Raw genomic sequence first — 20814 nt, 5'->3', positions numbered from 1 at the left:
ATATACACACAGTGTGTTATACACACAGCTGTGTTATACACACACACACGTTTGTGCTTCTGCGATCACTACAGCACAGCTATCATCATCACACCCCCCTCCGCTTAGCACGCTTGGCTACGTACGGCGCGAAAGAAATGCAACATACACACATCACTACGTACACGCATCACTACGTACACACATCACTATGTGAGTGAGTGTGTAAGTGTGTGAGTGTGTGAGTGTGTAAGTGTGTGAGTGTGTAAGTGTGTGAGTGTGTAAGTGTGTGAGTGTGTAAGTGAGTGTGTAAGTGAGTGTGTGAGTGTGTAAGTGTGTGAGTGTGTAAGTGTGTAAGTGTGTGAGTGTGTGAGTGTGTAAGTGTGTGAGTGTGTGAGTGTGTAAGTGTGTGAGTGTGTAAGTGTGTGAGTGTGTGAGTGTGTAAGTGTGTGAGTGTGTAAGTGTGTGAGTGTGTAAGTGTGTAAGTGTGTGAGTGTGTGAGTGTGTAAGTGTGTGAGTGTGTAAGTGTGTGAGTGTGTAAGTGTGTGAGTGTGTAAGTGTGTGAGTGTGTGAGTGTGTGAGTGTGTAAGTGTGTGAGTGTGTATGTGAGTGAGTGTGTAAGTGTGTGAGTGTAGTGTGTGAGTGTGTGAGTGTGTAAGTGTGTAAGTGTGTGAGTGTGTGAGTGTGTAAGTGTGTGAGTGTGTGAGTGTGTGAGTGTGTAAGTGTGTGAGTGTGTAAGTGTGTGAGTGTGTAAGTGTGTGAGTGTGTGACAACCTACAAGAATCACGTGCCAGCCCGTCTAGTGTCAATCCAAAGCCTCCAGTCGGGGGGGGGGGTGTGTGTGGGGGGGGTTGATTGACCATACTTCACCAAAAATAGTCGGTGAAGGTAACGATCCGTGATCGGTTCGGAATATCACTCGCCGGGTTCGTAGCGCAGTGTTGTGAACCACTCCCCTAGGTCGACTCGGCCTTCAAACGAGTAACTGGTGCGGTGTGTAGTAAACAATCGGGCGTGGCGTTTGGCCAACCCCCACCCTCTCGTGGCCTTCATCGGTACTGCTGCTGCCCGCAAGTAGTCTGTGTCACAGAGGTCACGGGGGGTCACGGGGGGATCTTTCGTCTTCCTAACCTGCCTGACGCTGTGTGGGTGGGTGTGTAAGCGAAGTTCTCCCCTGTCACAGTGATGCCTTCTCTGCGCTTGTGAAACGTGGAAATCTCTCCTCCCCTCCCCCCCCACACACACACCGCTTCCCCTCTAAATGCGCAAATCTGAATCATCCTGCCTATTTAGTCTGTGGTGGCTATCCGGGGGGACCTTTGTCTTTGTGTGTAATAATAATACTAATACCTTGAGCCCATTGTTGATCCACTGCTTGTTTGACTATCCGTACTGCGGTGTGGGTTGTGGCAAAAGTGGGAGAGGGGGGGGGGGCATTAGGGAGTGATATTGGTAGGAACCGACTGGTTCCACCAGCCCACAGGGGATTATTGTTTCCGTCCGTCCGTCGTGCAGGGAGGGGCTGGGGGGGGGGTGGGAGGGGAGGGGCTGGGTGGGGAGGGGCTGAGTGGGGAGGGGCTGGGTGGGAACGGTAGGGCTGGGTGGGGAGAGTGGGGCTGGGTGGGGGGTGGGAGAGGTGGGGCTGGGTGGGAAGGGGCTTGTCACCCCGTGGTGCCCTTATAAAACTCAACGTTTAACCTACTCACGCCGGCTTGTGCCCGCCCTCACAGTCGGGCTTATTTGCGGAATCCACCACGCCCTGGCCGTTGACCCTGCAGGCCATTGACCGAGCAACCCAACGTTCCTACGAGCTCCCTCCGTAGCAGTAGGACAATGTGTTTGGGTTTGGTTCAAGCTCATCACTCGCCACCGACATTAGCCGTGTGACCAGGAATTGACCTCTGGGCTGGCGGGTTCATAGCGTAGCGTGCGAATCACTGCACCAACCCCGCTCCCTGGTATATCCGCAAGGGTTGTGTTTCAAGTTTGTGGGTTAGTAAGTTCGTGACTGTGTGTGTGTGTCAATGCACGTGTACACTCACGTACATTCCTAAGTGTGACTCTGATGTGAAGGGGGGGGGGGGGCGTCGTTAGTGCAGTGGTGAATAGCCGAACTGGTCTTGGGACTCCCCTAGATCAACTCAGCCTTAAATTCGTACCCAGTGTGGTGTGTGAACATCAGGCACCGGGGAGATAAAGGTGGCCGGTTCTGGCCACCCAACCCCCTTGTTTGCCGTGCCGGCCTCTAAAGGTGCCTGGTAACAGCACTTTCCCCAACAGTCTGTGTAGGCTATGCGGGAGATCTTTGTCTTTTGTGTGTGTGGGTGGGTATGTAATTGAGTGTGTGAATAAGTGTGTTAGGAAGTGTGCAAGTGAGTGTTTGTAAGTGTTCACGTGTTAGTAATTATGTTATTCGGCGAGTGTGTGTACGTGAGTGTGTGCGTGTTAGTAAATATGTGCGAGTGTACAAATTAGTGTTTAAGTGTGCAAGGGAGTGTGCACGTGGGTTATTAAATCGTGTATTCGTGTGCATTGGTGATTGTGCAATAAGTGAGTGTGCGCCTGTTATCACTTAAGTGTGTTCGTAAGTTTGTTAGTGGATGAGCGTTCGTAAAGTATGTAAGTGTGTAAAATAGTGCGGAAGTGAAGGAGCATGTAAGTGGGTGAGTGTGTAAGTGATGAGTGTGTAAGTGGGTGAGTATGTAAGTGGGTGAGTGTGTAAGTGGGTGAGTGGGTGAGTGTGTAAGTGGGTGAGTGAGTGTGTAAGTGGGTGAGTGAGTGTGTAAGCGGGTGAGTGTGTAAGTGACGAGTGTGTAAGTGGGTGAGTGTGTAAGCGGGCGAGTGAGTGTGTAAGTGTGTGTGTAAGTGTGTGAGTGTGTAAGTGTGTGAGTGTGTAAGTGAGTGTGTAAGTGAGTGTGTGAGTGTGTGTAAGTAAGTGTGTAAGTGAGTGTGTGAGTGTGTGTAAGTGTGTGAGTGTGTAAGTGTGTAAGTAAGGGTGTAAGTGTGTAAGTGAGTGTGTAAGTGTGTAAGGGTGTAAGTGTGTGAGTGTGTGTGTAAAGTGTGTGAGTGTGTAAGTGAGTGTGTAAGTGTGTAAGTAAGTGTGTGAGTGTGTAAGTGAGTGTGTGAGTGTGTAAGTAAGTGCGTGAGTGTGTAAGTGAGTGTGTAAGTGAGTGTGTAAGTGAGTGTGTAAGTAAGTGTGTGAGTGTGTAAGTAAGTGTGTGAGTGTGTAAGTAAGTGTGTAAGTGAGTGTGTAAGTGAGTGTGTAAGTAAGTGTGTGAGTGTGTAAGTGAGTGTGTAAGTGAGTGTGTAAGTGAGTGTGTGAGTGTGTAAGTGAGTGTGTAAGTAAGTGTGTAAGTAAGTGTGTAAGTGAGTGTGTGAGTGAGTGAGTGTGTAAGTGAGTGTGTGAGTGAGTGAGTGTGTAAGTGAGTGTGTAAGTGAGTGTGTAAGTAAGTGTGTGAGTGTGTAAGTAAGTGTGTAAGTGAGTGAGTGTGTAAGTGAGTGTGTAAGTAAGTGTGTAAGTGAGTGTGTGAGTGAGTGAGTAAGTAAGTGAGTGTGTAAGTGAGTGTGTAAGTAAGTGTGTGAGTGTGTAAGTGTGTAAGTGAGTGTGTAAGTGAGTGTGTAAGTAAGTGTGTGAGTTTGTAAGTGAGTGTGTAAGTGAGTGTGTAAGTAAGTGTGTGAGTGTGTGAGTGTGTAAGTAAGTGTGTAAGTGAGTAAGTGAGTGTGTAAGTGAGTGTGTAAGTAAGTAAGTGAGTGTGTAAGTGAGTGTGTGAGTGTGTAAGTGAGTGTGTAAGTAAGTGTGTGAGTGTGTAAGTGAGTGTGTGTAAGTGTGTGAGTGAGTGTGTAAGTGAGTGTGTGAGTGTGTAAGTGAGTGTGTAAGTAGTGTGTGAGTGTGTGAGTGTGTAAGTGAGTGTGTAAGTGAGTGTGTAAGTGAGTGTGTAAGTAAGTGTGTAAGTGAGTGTGTGAGTGAGTGAGTAAGTAAGTGAGTGAGTGTGTAAGTGAGTGTGTAAGTGAGTGTGTAAGTAAGTGTGTGAGTGTGTAAGTGTGTAAGTGAGTGTGTAAGTGAGTGTGTGAGTGTGTAAGTAAGTGTGTGAGTTTGTAAGTGAGTGTGTAAGTGAGTGTGTAAGTAAGTGTGTGAGTGTGTGAGTGTGTAAGTAAGTGTGTAAGTGAGTAAGTGAGTGTGTAAGTGAGTGTGTAAGTAAGTAAGTGAGTGTGTAAGTGAGTGTGTGAGTGTGTAAGTAAGTGTGTAAGTGAGTGTGTAAGTAAGTGTGTGAGTGTGTAAGTGAGTGTGTGTAAGTGTGTGAGTGAGTGTGTAAGTGAGTGTGTGAGTGTGTAAGTGAGTGTGTAAGTAAGTGTGTGAGTGTGTAAGTGAGTGTGTAAGTGAGTGTGTAAGTGAGTGTGTGAGTGTGTGTGTAAGTGTGTAAGTAAGTGTGTAAGTGAGTGTGTGAGTGTGTGTGTGAGTGTGTAAGTGAGTGTGTGTAAGTGTGTGAGTGAGTGTGTAAGTAAGTGTGTGAGTGTGTAAGTAAGTGTGTAAGTGAGTGTGTAAGTAAGTGTGTAAGTGAGTGTGTAAGTAAGTGTGTGAGTGTGTAAGTGTGTAAGTAAGTGTGTGAGTGTGTAAGTGAGTGTGTAAGTGAGTGTGTAAGTAAGTGTGTGAGTGTGTAAGTAAGTGTGTAAGTAAGTGAGTGTGTAAGTGAGTGTGTAAGTAAGTGTGTGAGTGTGTGAGTGTGTAAGTGAGTGTGTGAGTGTGTGTGTAAGTAAGTGTGTGAGTGTGTAAGTGAGTGTGTGAGTGTGTACGCCTGTGCGTGCCTCGCGCGGTGCGGCTCCGCGTGTTTTGCTCGCGGCTCCTCGGCAACCGCCGCCGTTGCTCCGTAAACACCAAGAGGCGCGCAGCAGCCGCCCTGGCAACAGGAACAGCAGCAGCAGCAACAGGAACAGCAGCAGCAGCAACAGTAGCGATAGCAGCAACAGAAACAGCAGCAGCAGCAACAGGAACAGCAGCAGCAACAGTAGCGATAGCAGCAACAGCAACAGCAGCAACAGAAACAGCAGCAGCAGCAACAACAGCAACAGAAACAGCAGCAGCAGCAACAGGAACAGCAGCAGCAGCAACAGTAGCGATAGCAGCAACAGAAACAGCAGCAACAGAAACAGCAGCAGCAGCAACAGGAACAGCAGCAGCAGCAACAGTAGCGATAGCAGCAACAGGAACAGCAGCAGCAGCAGCAACATAAACAGCAGCAGCAGCAACAGCAGCAGCAGCAACAGCAACAGAAACAGCAGCAGCAGCAACAGAAACAGCAGCAGCAGCAACAGTAGCGATAGCAGCAACAGAAACAGCAGCAGCAGAAACAGCAGCAGCAGCAACAGTAGCGATGGCAGCAACAGGAACAGCAGCAGCAGCAACAGAAACAGCAGCAGCAACAGCAGCAGCAGCAACAGAAACAGCAGCAGCAGCAATAGAAACAGCAGCAGCAGCAACAGTAGCGATAGCAGCAACAGGAACAGCAGCAGCAGAAACAGCAGCAGCAGCAACAGTAGCGATAGCAGCAACAGGAACAGCAGCAACAGAAACAGCAGCAGCAACAGTAGCGATAGCAGCAACAGGAACAGCAGCAGCAGCAACAGAAACAGCAGCAGCAGCAACAGTAGCGATAGCAGCAACAGGAACAGCAGCAGCAGCAACAGAAACAGCAGCAGCAGCAACACTAGCGATAGCAGCAACAGGAACAGCAGCAGCAGCAACAGAAACAGCAGCAGCAGCAACAGCAACAGTAGCGATAGCAGCAACAGCAGCAGCAGCAACAGTAGCGATAGCAGCAACAGGAACAGCAGCAGCAGCAACAGCAGCAGCAGCAACAGTAGCGACAGCAGCAACAGGAACAGCAGCAGCAGCAACAGAAACAGCAGCAGCAGCAACAGTAGCGATAGCAGCAACAGGAACAGCAGCAGCAGCAACAGAAACAGCAGCAGCAGCAACAGTAGCGATAGCAGCAACAGGAACAGCAGCAGCAGCAACAGAAACAGCAGCAGCAGCAACAGCAACAGTAGCGATAGCAGCAACAGCAGCAGCAGCAACAGTAGCGATAGCAGCAACAGGAACAGCAGCAGCAACAGCAGCAGCAGCAACAGTAGCGACAGCAGCAACAGGAACAGCAGCAACAGAAACAGAAACAGCAGCAGCAGCAACAGTAGCGATAGCAGCAACAGGAACAGCAGCAGCAGCAACAGAAACAGCAGCAGCAGCGATAGCAGCAACAGAAACAGCAGCAGCAACAGCAGCAGCAGCGATAGCAGCAACAGAAACAGCAGCAGCAGCAACAGGAACAGCAGCAGCGATAGCAGCAACAGAAAGAGCAGCAGCAACAGGAACAGCAGCAGCAGCAGTAGCGATAGCAGCAACAGAAACAGCAGCAGCAACAGAAACAGCAGCAGCAACAGCAGAAACAGCAGCAGCAACAGAAACAGCAGCAGCAACAGAAACAGCAGCAGCGATGGCAGCAACAGCAGAAGCAGCAGAAACACAACAGAGACATCAGAAGCAGCATCAGAAACACAACAGAGACATCAGAAGCAGCAACACAACAGAGGCAGCATTAGAAACACATCAGAAGCAGCATCAGAAACACAACAGAGACATCAGTTAATGTCCAGTAATTCATCAATGAATAGATACATCAATGAATACGTAGCGAGAACAGCAACATGAATGACCAAGGACTGCATCGTTGACAAACAGCGTCAGCATCTATGAATAGACGCACATTATAGTCGGCATTATAAACAGCATCAATTAAAAAAGGGCAGAGAAACCTGATCGCATCAGTGATCAAGGAGTACAGCGGCATCGATGGCTCGGGACAGTGTCGTGTAATAGGGGGCAGCTTTGATATGAATGCAGACGGCACCAATTAATCGAGATCCGTAATTTGAACAGAAACCCAAAAAATCAATTCAAAGAAGCGTGGGGGGGGGGGTTGTCGCACGCTCGGTCGGCATTGCACCGAGAGCCTCCGCGAGAGAGGAACGCGTGGGTCGGGGAACACGCGGGTCGGGGAACGCGCGGGTCGGGGAACGCGTGGGTTAGAGAACGCGCGGGTCGGGGAACGCGTGGGTTAGAGAACGCGCGGGTCGGGGAACGCGTGGGTTAAAGAACGCGCGGGTCGGGGAACGCGTGGGTTAGAGAACGCGCGGGTCGGGGAACGCGTGGGTCGGGGAACGCGCGGGTCGGGGAACGCGTGGGTTAGAGAACGCGTGGGTCGGGGAACGCGCGGGTCGGGGAACGCGCGGGTCGGGGAACGCGCGGGTCGGGGAACGCGCGGGTCGGGGAACGCGCGGGTCGGGGAACGCGCGGGTCGGGGAACGCGCGGGTCGGGGAACGCGCGGGTCGGGGAACGCGTGGGTTAGAGAACGCGTGGGTCGGGGAACGCGCGGGTCGGGGAACGCGCGGGTCGGGGAACGCGCAGGTCGGGGAACGCGCGGGTCGGGGAACACGCGGGTCGGGGAACGCGTGGGTTAGAGAACGCGCGGGTCGGGGAACGCGTGGGTCGGGGAACGCGCGGGTCGGGGAACGCGTGGGTTAGAGAACGCGTGGGTCTGGGAACGCGTGGGTCGGGGAACGCGCGGGTCGGGGAACGCGCGGGTCGGGGAACGCGCGGGTCGGGGAACGCGCGGGTCGGGGAACGCGCGGGTCGGGGAACGCGCGGGTCGGGGAACGCGCGGGTCGGGGAACGCGCGGGTCGGGGAACGCGCGGGTCGGGGAACGCGCGGGGCGGGGAACGCGCGGGTCGGAGAAACACATCAGAAGCAGCATCAGAAACACAACAGAGACATCAGAAGCAGCAGCAGAAACACATCAGAGGCATCAGCATTAGAAGACAACAGAGACATCAGAAGCAGCATCAGAAACACAACAGAGACATCAGTTAATGTCCAGTAATTCATCAATGAATAGATACATCAATGAATACGTAGCGAGAACAGGAACATGAATGACCAAGGACTGCATCGTTAACAAACAGCGTCAGCATCTATGAATAGACGCACATTATAGTCGACATTATAAACAGCATCAATTAAAAAAGGGCAGAGCAACCCGCTCGCATCAGTGATCAAGGAGTACAGCGGCATCGATGGCTCGGGACAGTGTCGTGTAATAGGGGGGCAGCTTTGATATGAATACAGACGGCACCAATTAATCGAGATACGTAATTTGAACAGAACCCCAAAAAATCAATTCTAAGAAGCATGGGGGGGGGGGGGTGTCGCACGCTCGGTCGGCATTGCACCGAGAGCCTCCGTGAGAGAGGAACGCGTGGGTCGGGGAACGCGTGGGTCGGGGAACGCGTGGGTCGGGAACGCGCGGGTCGGGAACGCGCGGGTCGGGGAACGCGCGGGTCGGGGAACGCGCGGGTCGGGGAACGCGCGGGTCGGGGAACGCGCGGGTCGGGGAACGCGCGGGTCGGGGAACGCGCGGGTCGGGGAACGCGCGGGTCGGGGAACGCGCGGGTCGGGGAACGCGCGGGTCGGGGAACGCGCGGGTCGGGGAACGCGCGGGTCGGGGAACGCGCGGGTCGGGGAACGCGCGGGTCGGGGAACGCGCGGGTCGGGGAACGCGCGGGTCGGGAAACGCGCGGGTCGGGGAACGCGCGGGTCGGGGAACACATTGATTAGGGAACACGTGCACCTGGGTGGCGGCATCTGGCTTGGGCTGACCGCGTCACGTCTCGAATGGGACGATGGTCAAGAGCAATCACGGAACGGCAGCCAAGGGATGGAATGCGGTCCCAGAGGAGCGTCCACCGGCAGGATGGAGCGATGGAATCAGTTCCGTGTGGATTGCTAACAGTGCAGGGACGTGAGAGATCAGTATCAGAAAAGCAATGATTTATCCTGGAGGAATCCGAAGAGCTATAACGCTCTTGTTCACATATGCCGAGTAGGGGGCGTGTCGGAACGCTACAACAGCAAACAATACAGAATCACGACAGGAGTTGAACGTTTAGGAAATGTTCGCAAATCAGCAGCGGAAAGGCGACCGTTGCCGCTGATGATGATGATGAAGAATTGAATAGGGACCACATTCAATAGGCACCGTTCACAGCATTACTGACCAATGAACACAGCAACAACAAAGTTGACAGCATCAGCAGCACCATCAGTGAATAGGGGCAACATCGGTAACATGGATGAATAGGGGCAACATCGGCGAGGTAATCGATTAACACATTCCTCCTGCGGAGGGAGCTGGTAGGAACGTTGGGTTGCTCGGTCAATGGCCTGCAGGGTCAACGGCGGCGTGGTGTATTCCGCAAATATGGCCGACTGTGAGGGCGGGCACAAGCCGGCGTGAGTAGGTGAAACGTTGAGTTTTATAAGGGCACCACGGGGTGACCAGCACCTCCCCACCCAGCCCCACCCCTCCCATTTTTGGTTGCACGACGGACGGACACAATAATCCCCTGTGGGCTGGTGTAACCAGGTGGTTCCTACCAGTAATAGAATTAATACAAAGTAACGTCGTCAATGAATGGGGGCAACATGGAATGGCACAGCCGTAGTGAATCAGCATGGGGCCGTATGATTGAATGAATGCGATCCCGTGAGCAAAATCGTCAATGGCTTGCGACGACACCATCACCGGCGAAATACGCAAGCAGCGTTTCAATAGGGGGACGTTCATCGTCGGTTACGGCACCAGCGAATCGAGAAAGTTCCAGTTCGATAATATCAACGAATGGCATTGACTTGGCGCCCACAATTCGGCCCGGTCGCAATTCGTCGTTCGGGAGAGGAGGGGGGGGCTGGGGGATTTGGCTTTTTTTCGGCGGTGTCCGAGGGCTGCCCGTGGGCGAACATCGCCCCCTCGTGCGCGCCTCTTGTCACGGCATTTTCGGAATGTAGTTCTACAAGGTCCACTTCTGCGACGGCGTTGCCGAGCGCGTTGGGGGGTCGGGATGTTAAGCCTCGCTGCTCTGCTGATAAGAATTCCGAAGGGATTCTGGGTAACCCAACCATTGGGCGTATCGAGATCTCGCCCGCCCGCCCGCACACCCATCCACCTTCCCTGTTTGCGCCCTCGTGGTGTGCCGCTGGACTGGGGAGCTTAGTGATGTAATGGCCATCAGCAGCTGCGTAATTCTTGGCCACGGCTTGTCGAGATATGGTGGGGGGGGGGGGGGTTGTACGTGTCAGGAGACAAAATATTGGGGGGGGGGGGGCTGCCGTTTTTAAAGAGGGGGGGGGGGATTGATAAAAAATGTGATTCGTATTGTTTGGATCTTTCGGTAAAGTCACATAGATAGGTTCAAATTAATAAAAATAAAATAAACCAAAAACTTACTTTTTAACACATTCCTCCTGCGGAGGGAGCTGGTTGGGTTGCTCGGTCAATGGCCTGCAGGGTCAACAGCGGCGTGGTGTATTCCGCAAATATGCCCGACTGTGAGGGCGGGCACAAGCCGGCGTGAGTAGGTTAAACGTTTAGTTTTATGAGGGCACCACGGGGTCACCAGCCCCTCCCCACCCAGCCCCACCCCTCCCAACCCCCACCCAGCCCCTCACCTCCCCACCCAGCCCCACCCTCCCCACCCAGCCCCTCCCCGCCCTCTCCTCCCCACCCAGCCCCTCCCTGCACGACGGACAGACGGACACAATAATCCCCTGTGGGCTGGTGTAACCAGGAGGTTCCTACCAGTGTTAATTTGAACCTATCTACGTGACTTTACTGAAAGACGAAACAAATATCATTTCCTGCAGTCACGAAAGCTTTAAGTCACGATTCAATGCATTTCGTCTATTATTTAACTTGAGCCGGTCCTGGGCCCCCCTTTAGGTCGGCTCAGCCTTAAATGCAGTCCCTGGTGCAGTGTGTAAACATTGCCTTTGGGGAGACTAAGTCGGTCGGGCGTGGTGTTGACCACCACCTCGTGTGCGCCGTGTTGGCGTCCACAGGTCGGTGCGACAGTACTCGCAAACAGCCCTTGCCCTCACAGTCTGTGCAGGCTATATGGGGGGGGGGGGCAATCTTTGTCGTTGTGTTACAAGATCCAAAGCCTGACAATCGTAGTGCTGCTGGTGCAATGTGTACAACAGTAACATTGCGGGAGACAAAGGCGGCCGGGCGTAGCGCTGGCCGCCCTCGCTCAGAGCGCTTGCTCCTCCGACAGTCTGTTGAAGGCAATGTGTGTGTGTGGGGGGGGGGGTCTCTATTTGTGTTGTGCCACGCTAGGTACACGAAGGGCGTGGACATGTGGAACCTGGGCTGCATCCTCGGGGAGATGCTCACGGGGAAGCCGCTCTTCCCCGGGGAGTCAACCATCAACCAACTTGAGCGGATCATGGCCGTGGTGCCGCCACCTTCACGGGACGGTACGCGGCGGGACATAGTGAAGATGCACGTGGAGGCGAGCGCGGGGACACACAGAGAGAGACGGAGAGAAAAGGGGGGCACAGGGACAGATGGGGGGGCACAGGGACAGATGCGGGGGGCACAGGGGCAGACACGGGGAGACACACATGGAGAGACGGGGAGACACACATAGAGAGACGGGGAGACAACAGGGACAGACACGGAGAGACACACATAGAGAGACGGGGAGACAACAGGGGCAGACACGGGGAGACACACATGGAGAGACGGGGAGACACACATAGAGAGACGGGGAGACAAGGAGACAGACACGCGGAGACACACATGGAGAGATGGGGAGACACACATAGAGAGACGGGGAGACAAGGAGACAGACACGCGGAGACACACATAGAGAGACGGGGAGACAACGGGGACAGACACGCGGAGACACACATGGAGAGACGGGGAGACACACATAGAGAGACGGGGAGACAAGGAGACAGACACGGGGAGACACACATGGAGAGACGGGGAGACAACGGGGACAGACACGCGGAGACACACATGGAGAGACGGGGAGACAAGGAGACAGACACGCGGAGACACACATAGAGAGACGGGGAGACACACATAGAGAGACGGGGAGACAACGGGGGACACACAGGGAGGCACATGAAGAGGTGGAGAGACACTGGGAGAGACGCGGGGGGGGGGGGGGGGGGCAGGATATTGTGAGACAGTGATATGGGGAGACACGGTGAGACGCGGTGATGCTCAGTGATGTGAGATGTCCCGTGCCGTGTTCCACAGAACTCATGGCGATCAGCTCGGACTACGGCCGTTCAATGGTAGAAAGACTCATGGCTCAGTGAGTATGCATACACACGTCCATAGGCACACACACACACATCCCCCGTGTAGCCTTTAACAAACCGTTGGGGCAAGTGCTGTTAGCGGGCATCTCTTAAGGCTTAGTCGCCCTAGGGGAGACCCAGGACCGGTTCGGACAATTATCGTCACAGGTGTTGGTCGCTGACGAATATCTGTGAACGGAGAACAAAATAAATTTACCGAGTGCCCAGGAGCTGCATCGGACGTGGCGCCGTGCCCTGACCATGCCCAAGCCCACGGTGCCAGCCCCTTGCCCCGCTAGTACCGCGTCTCCAACGTTGATCTCCACCGCCACCACCACCACCACCATCACCACCGCCAACCACCGCCGCCACCACCGCCACCCCCGCCGCCACCGCCGCCACCACCGCCACCACCACCACCGCCACCACCACCGCCACCACCACCGCCGCCACCACCACCGCCGCCGCCACCGCCGCCACCACCACCACCACCGCCGCCGCCGCCACCGCCGCCACCACCACCACCGCCACCCCCGCCGCCACCACCACCACCACCACCACCACCGCCGCCACCGCCACCATCGCCACCACCGCCACCCCCGCCGCCACCACCACCACCACCGCCACCACCGCCGCCACCACCACCACCACCGCCAACACCGCCGCCGCCGCCGCCGCCACCGCCACCACCGCTGTCACCACCGTCACCGCCACCACCACCACCGCCACCACCGCCACCACCGCCGCCACCACCGCCACCACCGCCACCGCCACCACCGCCACCACCGCCACCACCGCCACCGCCTCCACCGCCGTCACCGCCGTCACCGCCACCACCACCGCCACCACCGCCACCACCGCCACCACCGCCGCCACCACCGCCACCACCGTCACCGCCACCGCCACCACCGCCACCACCGCCACCACCGCCGCCACCACCGCCACCACCGCCACCGCCGCCGCCGCCACCACCGCCACCACCGCCGCCACCGCCACCACCACCGCCACCACCGCCGCCACCGCCGCCACCACCGCCGCCACCGCCACCACCGTCACCACCGCCACCACCACCACCGCCGTCACCGCCACCACCACCGCCACCACCGCCGCCACCGCCGCCACCGCCGCCACCGCCACCACCGTCACCGCCGCCACCGCCACCACCGCCACCGCCACCACCACCACCGCCACTGCCACCACCGCCACCACCGTCACCGCCACCGCCGCCCCAGCCCCAACTCCCGCATGCTTGCGGTCATCTCCCTCTCCCAGCAGGAAGCGGCGCTCGCTGGGGGAGCTGGCGAGGGGGGCGCCCCCCGAGGCACTGGACCTGCTGTCGCGTCTCCTCGTCTTCAACCCCGAGCGGAGGCTCACGGCGGCCGAGGCGCTCGCCCACCCCTACGTGTGCCGGTAACGGGGACCGTGCGGAGTGGGTGGTCGTGTTGGGGGTTTGGGGGGGGGACAGTGCCCACCCCTACGTGTGCCGCAGAGGTCGTAACCGGGTACCCGATACCCAGCTACCCGTACCCGGTCGGGTACGGGTAGCCGTTTGCGACCCTGGTGCGGCCGGGTACGGGTAGGCCATGAGTCGCCGGTGAGTCACCGTTTGTCACTCATTTCGGGTAGGGTACGGGTACGGGTAGCATACGGGTACCCGTACCCGGCCGGGTACGGGTACCCGTTTGCGACCCTGGTGCGGCCGGGTACGGGTACGGGTAAGGAATCAAAACCCGTTTGCGACCTCTGGTGTGCCGGTAACGGGGACCGTGCGGAGTGGGTGGTCGTGTTGTTGGGGGGGGGGGGGGGGCAGCCACTCTGTTAGCAGGGCGAGGGGGAAATCTCTCCGGTCAGCGTGCGGCCAATGCGGTGGTCACCACCTTGAACAGAACGAGGGGAGCACAGGACGTGGAGTCGGTGGCACGATTCGTAAATACGTACAATTCTGGCATGTTGCAAGCATGTTGCATGTATGGCATTGGCATGTTGCTGGTATGACACCGGCATGTTGGGAGCGTGTTGCTCGTGTGTATGTGTGCTATGTATGTGCTAATCGGAGGTGCTCGTGTGTTGCTGGTGCATTGTTGTGTTTGCTGGGATGACAATTGGCACGCTGCTGCTGCTGCTGCGTCGCTCACTTAACCCTCTTGTGCTGCTGCCTCTCCCAACGCCCCGCCCCCCAACCCCTCCTCCCCCCGCCCCCCAACCCCTCCTCCCCCCGCTCCCCACTGCCCCCCCCCCGCCCCCCACTGCCCCCCCCACCTCGCCCCCCACTCCAGGTTCCACGACCCCCCCACGGAGCCGTCCCTCAATTACGACGTGGTTCCTCCCGTGGACGACAACACGCAGCTCGCCGTCAACGATTACCGAAGCCACCTGTACGAGGTGAGCCAGCTGTGTGTGTGTGTGTGCGTGTGTGTGCGTGTGTGTGCGCGTGTGTGTGTGTGTGTATGCGTGTGTGTGCGTGTTTGCGTGTGTGTGCGTGCGTGTGTGTGTGTGCGTGTTTGCGTGCGTGTGTGTGCGTGCGTGTGTGTGTGCGTGCGTGTGTGTGTGTGCGTGTTTGCGTGTGTGCGCGTGCGTGTGCGTGTGTGTGTGTGCGTGCGTGTGTGTGTGTGTGCGTGCGTGCGTGTTTGCGTGTGTGCGCGTGCGTGTGCGCGTGCGTGTGCGTGCGTGTGTGTGTGTGCGCGCGTGCGTGCGTGTGTGTGCGTGCGTGCGTGTGTGCGTGCGTGTGTGTGTGTGCGCGCGTGTGTGCGTGTGTGTGCGTGTGTGTGTGCGTGTGTGCGTGTGTGTGTGTGCGCGTGTGTGCGCGTGCGTGCGTGTGCGTGCGTGCGCGTGTACGTGCGTGCGTGCGGAGCGGTAGCGCAGTGGTTAGCACACTGCCAACCCGAGTTCGATTCCCGCTCGTGACCAAAAACAGTGGCGACTATTTGAACCGGTCCGAGGCCTGGTAGACTCGCCAACGGCACTTGTCCCGACAGTCTACACAGGCTATGTGGGAGACCTTTATAATTGTGTGTGTGCGTGTGTGCGACTGCCTCCCCCCACAGCTGATCCTGGAGAGGAAGGGCAGCATCAAGCAGCGCCGCCGGGGCGACGCACGGGACGGCAAGGACCCGCTGCAGTCGCTGTGCAGCGACCCCATTGAGGTGACCTGCCCCTCGTCCACCGCGGAGCTCCACAGGGAGTCCCCCCACGGGTCGCCTGCCGCCTCCTCCACCAAGATGCTCAAGGCAGGCGGCGGCGGCCAGGGCAGCCCCGTCGCCCCGCACAGCGACCCCTCCCAGAAGCCCCTGCGGCACGGTGAGCAAAACAAAACAAAAATGGAACGTGTACATTGTGAGGAAGGCCCAATCGCAATTGAATAGTAGCACAGGCCCCGCAAACCGTCCGTTTCAAACGACGAGATGCTGAAACGTTGGCCTTGGCCCTGTCGTGTGGATGTGGGGACTCCACGTCAGAGGTCGCAACCGGGTACCCGATACCCGTACCCTACCCGATACCCGGCTACCCGTACCCGGCCGGCTAACCGTACCCGGCCGGGTACGGGTAGCCGTTTACGACCCTGGTGCGGCCGGGTACGGGTACGGGTAGACCGTGAGTCACTGGTGAGTCACCGTTTGTCACTCATTTCCCAACGTCTTGTCTCTTCTCGCAATTCAAGTTCCTAGAATCAACCCACCCGCGCCTGCAACATGGCTTCATCCCAGAGGTCGCAATCAGGTACCCGATACCCGTACCCTACCCGTACCCGGCCGGGTACGGGTAGGGTACGGGTACCCGTTTGCGACCCTTGTGCGGACGGGTACAGGTACGGGTAAGGAATCAAAACCCGTTTGCGACCTCTGATAGTAGCACAGGCCCCCGCAAACCGTCAGTGTCAAACGAGGAGATGATGAAATGTTGGCCTTGGCCCTGTCGTGTGGATGTGGGGACTCCACGTGGATGGTTGGTGACAATACCGTGCTGATGAGTTCTAAGTAGGGCGACAATGGTCTATCGCAGTTTGTCAATCGCTGCATCACTTCTGCTGCTGCTGCTGCTGCGGTCGGTCGATCACATTTGGTCACCGATTATTTTGGAGGTGACCTAAGATGAGAGGAACCACAATGCAGTTCTGCAGGAATTGCTGATGGTTTTGTTGCACAATGCACAAATGAGCATGTGGGCTTTTTACACGTTTTTTTGAATGTTGTTTGAAATTTAGCGAGAGCATATCAGTGGTGTTTTTGTTTTTTAAACACAGTTGAAAAAGTTACATTTTGAGTTTTTCTGAAATTTTAGCTTTTTTGCCGGCATCACATTTAACCTGATTTCCTTTAATTTCTCAGTGTTGTTGTTCTTGTACAGATATATTAATATAGTAAGATCGTTGTAACCCGTCTTACCTTTTATTTGATCTTATTGTAAAGTCTTGAGATATGGTTGCTTTTCGATGGTATAAATGTAACTTGTATTGTATAGTTGTCTGTTGTTGTTGACCCTTTGTACAAGTTTGAGTCCTGGATGGGGGTTGCGGCCTTTGTTGTCATTGTTGATATCATCATCGTCATTATCTTTGTCATCATCATCAGCAGCAGCAGCAGTGCTGTCATCATCGTCGTAATTATTGTAATCATCAATATCATAATCATCATCACGACCATCGTCAGCCATACTCAACATAAGGTGTGTAAACATTGCCACTTGGGGACAAAGTTGGCCGGGCGTGGTGCTGACCACCCACTCCTTCATGCGCTGTACGTATGTACGTTGAACGTCTTTCGCACACTATGTAGCCAACCGTGATCATGGAACTTGCTGTTAGCCAGCACACGCAAGGTGCTGGCTAACAGCACTTGCCCCAACAGTCTGTTAAAGGCTATACGGGGGATCTTTGTCTCTGTGTTGCATGAGCAGGTCCAGATGCGCTGAGCTGCGTGCAGTTGAACCAGCAGCTCCCTGTGACCTCCGACCCCTCAGTCCGGCCGCCCCTCACCCGCTCGCTGGAGGTCAGCTTCTTATCTTTGCCTGTGTTAGCGGCGTGCCGTCTAGACACCCTGCAGTGTTCACCGCACGGCAATCACACGGAGCTGAAAACAAACACCATGAAGTGAAAAATATAACTTAACGTATGTACTTAGACTTTTTCCCATGCGAGGTCGGGTGTATTGCAGTCCATCTGAAGCTTGCAAGTGAAAAGCAGACCGTGATATATCCCTTACCCGACACAGCGTTGTACATCGGGTGCACCGCAATCGATTGGCAGGTCGCGTTTGGTGGGGTAAAGTGTGGATATCTCGCACTTGTTCTAAAATCCGTTTTTGTTTTTCACTTCCACAGCGATCCCATCCTCTGTCAGGAATTGTGGCCGTGTCAGCTTGAGACCCGATTGTGCTGCTACTCATTGGCTCTTCCCGCAGTCGGACTGGATTTTACCTCGACTGTGGAATTATTATAATTGATCGTTATTAATAATAATAATTATTATTGACTATTGTCTTCGATTGTAGTTTGTCCTTCAAATCGATCCACAGTGCGAGTGTGGCGTATTAATAACTATAATGATTAATAATCAATAATTAGTATTGACTATTGTCTTCGATCATAGTTTGCAAGTGCATTCCCATCGTGTTGTATGCACACTCGTGAAAGCAGTCTCTTTTACATTTTTAAATCCTTTATATTAAGTTCGCTTGCTTGCTTGCTTGCGCGCTTACGACCGTGCAAATCTTTCGGTCGTTTTTTAACCCACTTCCCGTGATCCAATCGAGCTGACATTTTGCACACAGACTCGTTGTGCGTGACAATGTATTTTCGTGAAAAAAATGTTCCAAAATTTGACACCTTTTAGGAAGTTTATTTATTTAATTACCAATTGCTTAATGGTAGCAGACAATCATCTGACTCATAGGTGGCAGCCATCTCAAGCCAGAGGACGAGAGGACTCTAGCCGCCCGTTTCAAAGACCAATGTTGGCTGGGTTGTGGCCCATTGAACACGCATATAAAGGATTTATAGTGAAAAACTTTGTTTTTACGGGTTAATTTTTCATCATCTCGTAGTAGTGGGCTCCGAGATGTTTTCACGTGAAAATAAAGATGGTGATTAGAATTATTATGATTATGCAATAACGGTTCTAGGGAACTGAAACTGAACCCGTGCGTGACCTTCGCAGGCGAGGGCCATGAGCGCTTTCGCCCCGGCGTTTGCCAAGGCGTCGTCGCTGTCATCAACGACGGAGGAAGACGACGAATATTTGGAGGAGCTGGACGACGAAGAGGAGGACGGCGACGATGACGACGACGACGACGACGAGGAAGAGGTGGTGGTGGTGACGAGGGAGCCGTCGGACGCCGTGAGGGCTTTGTCCGGGCGCCGGGGGGAGAATCGCGGGGCGAGTACGGCGCTTCAGGCGCGTGAGCGCTCACCCACGCAGCACTCTTAGTGGAGGGGTGGAGGCGACGCGGACACACGCACGTACACACGTACACACGCGCACACGCGCACACACTGCCACGCTTAGCCACACACAAACTCAAGCCGCTTGCTCGCTCACTCAGCGATGAGCTCGCTCATTCACCTGCCCTCTCGCTTACTAACTCACATGTACACTTGCTCGCTCGCTCGCTCACTCACACAGGCACTCGCTCCCTAATTCACCCACCCACTCACTGGCTCTCTCATATAGCCACTTGCTCAGCCACTCATACACTCGCTCCCTCCTTCACCTACCCACTCATTCACTCGCTCAATCACCCACCCACCCACATGTCTACCCACTCAATCACAGGACCACTTCCTCAGCCACTCTCTTACTTAGGTACCCGTCCACTGATCCACTATCTCATTCCTTCACTTAATCCCTCACGTAACTACTCACCCTCGTAATCTCCCTGTCATTCGCTCACCCATGCAATCGCACACTTACCCACTCACTCACGCACATGCACTTTCGCTCACTCACTCGCTGACCTGACCAACTCACTTATCCACTCTGTCACTAGCCTAAAACACCCACACCCTCACACTCACAGACCCAATCACCCTCACACTCACAGACACAATCACCCTCACCCTCATAGACCCCATCACACTTACACTCACAGACCCAATCACACTCACAGACCCAATCACACTCACAGACCCAATCACCCTCACACTCACAGACCCCATCACACTCACAGACACAATGACACTCACAGACCCAATCACACTCACACTCACAGACCCCATCACACTCACAGACACAATCACACTCACAGACACACTCACACTCACAGACCCAATCACCCTCAGACTCACAGACCCAATCACACTCACAGACCCCATCACACTCACAGACCCAATCACACTCACAGACCCCATCACACTCACACTCACAGACCCAATCACACTCACAGACCCCATCACACTCACAGACCCAATCACACTCACAGACCCAATCACACTCACAGACACACTCACACTCACAGACCCAATCACACTCACAGACCCAATCACAATCACACTCACAGACCCAATCACACTCACAGACCCAATCACACTCACAGACCCAATCACACTCACAGACCCAATCACACTCACAGACCCAATCACACTCACAGACACACTCACACTCACAGACCCAATCACACTCACAGACCCAATCACACTCACAGACACAATCACAATCACAGACCCAATCACACTCACAGACACAATCACACTCACAGACCCAATCACACTCACAGACACAATCACACTCACAGACCCAATCACACTCACAGACCCAATCGCACTCACAGACACACTCACAGACACACTCACACTCACAGACCCACTCACAGACCCAATCACACTCACAGACACACTCACAGACACACTCACAGACCCAATCGCCCACGCTCGCTCGTCTCGCTCCGCTCAACCACTCCAGTAATTGTTTAAATTATTTCCCACTGTTATCATTATCGTTATTGTATAAACTCTAAAACTAGCCAAAGCACTTATTATAATTATTATTTTTATTATTATTATTTTTCCAAAAATTGCGACCCAAGTAAAATTGTCTTGGATGTTTTTTTTATTTCCTGTCACGTTAAAAAGATCGTTACATTTTGTTATTTAAAACAAACTATATATATATATTCTGTGTATATACATATACAATTGAAATAACTTGGTTTTCATGTTTTCTGGGCGAAGCGAAGCCTTCTGCCCACCACGCGCACTAAATCGCGACCCCTTCTGCGGAGGGGGCTCAGATTTCATCGTCGTCGTCGTCGCAAAAATTCTCATCGTCGTTGCCATCGTCAGTTAACGACGATTAACGACGCAGACGACTTTCACCGCTGCATTATCCCTGCCAAAGTTGTGGACGAAGAGTGGTGGTGGTGCTGGTGGTGGCGGCTGCGGTGCAGCGACCGTGTCGCCGCTATGAACCCGCTGACCCATAGTCCCGACTTGCCTGTCGCTTGGCTATCGGTGGCCGCTGGCAACGTGAACCACTCCTGGGCCTTCCCTCCCCCGCAGCCCCCCCCCCTCCCCCCCCTCCCCCCCACAACTCACTTTGCAGCGTGGTGAAGTATGGTCAAACAACCCCCAGTGATGACCACCAGTGAACGGGGAAGCCTTCGTCCAGCAGTGGAGCGATAAATGGAATGCGAATTATAGTTTTCA

The 20814-nt window shown here is 54.7% G+C and overlaps 1 protein-coding gene and 1 long non-coding RNA gene across 6 annotated transcripts in view; one reads left to right on the top strand and one right to left on the bottom strand.

The window, feature by feature from the left end:
• Positions 1-19495, top strand: part of LOC133340849 (extracellular signal-regulated kinase 2-like) — a 50138-nt gene extending 30643 nt beyond the window's left edge. For 3 of the 5 annotated variants that reach the window (XM_061549285.1, XM_061549284.1, XM_061549283.1), the window contains exons 8-14: positions 11204-11343; positions 12137-12194; positions 13453-13590; positions 14457-14562; positions 15225-15477; positions 17074-17165; positions 18332-19489. In XM_061549285.1, coding sequence (XP_061405269.1) covers positions 11204-11343; positions 12137-12194; positions 13453-13590; positions 14457-14562; positions 15225-15477; positions 17074-17165; positions 18332-18601 — 1057 coding nt within the window. In that variant the 3' untranslated portion in view covers positions 18602-19489. Of the gene's footprint in view, positions 1-11203; positions 11344-12136; positions 12195-13452; positions 13591-14456; positions 14563-15224; positions 15478-17073; positions 17166-18331 lie in introns of all 5 variants that reach the window. The other 2 variants (XM_061549281.1, XM_061549280.1) reach the window with 2 other exon arrangements.
• On the bottom strand, positions 4761-10437 carry LOC133340546 (uncharacterized). The gene is made up of 3 exons (XR_009754919.1): positions 10316-10437; positions 8660-8814; positions 4761-4874 (listed from the first exon to the last, which is right to left on the bottom strand). It is a non-coding gene; the product is annotated as an uncharacterized LOC133340546 (long non-coding RNA).
• Positions 19496-20814: the final 1319 nt, after the last annotated feature.

This window comes from Lethenteron reissneri, chromosome 10 (assembly GCF_015708825.2).
Source record: "Lethenteron reissneri isolate LAM-NWPU_2019-01 chromosome 10, ASM1570882v1, whole genome shotgun sequence".
In the NCBI taxonomy this organism is placed as follows: domain Eukaryota; kingdom Metazoa; phylum Chordata; class Hyperoartia; order Petromyzontiformes; family Petromyzontidae; genus Lethenteron; species Lethenteron reissneri.
The sequence above is the reverse complement of the archived record's forward strand: the minus strand, read 5'-3'. Positions and strand labels throughout refer to the sequence as shown.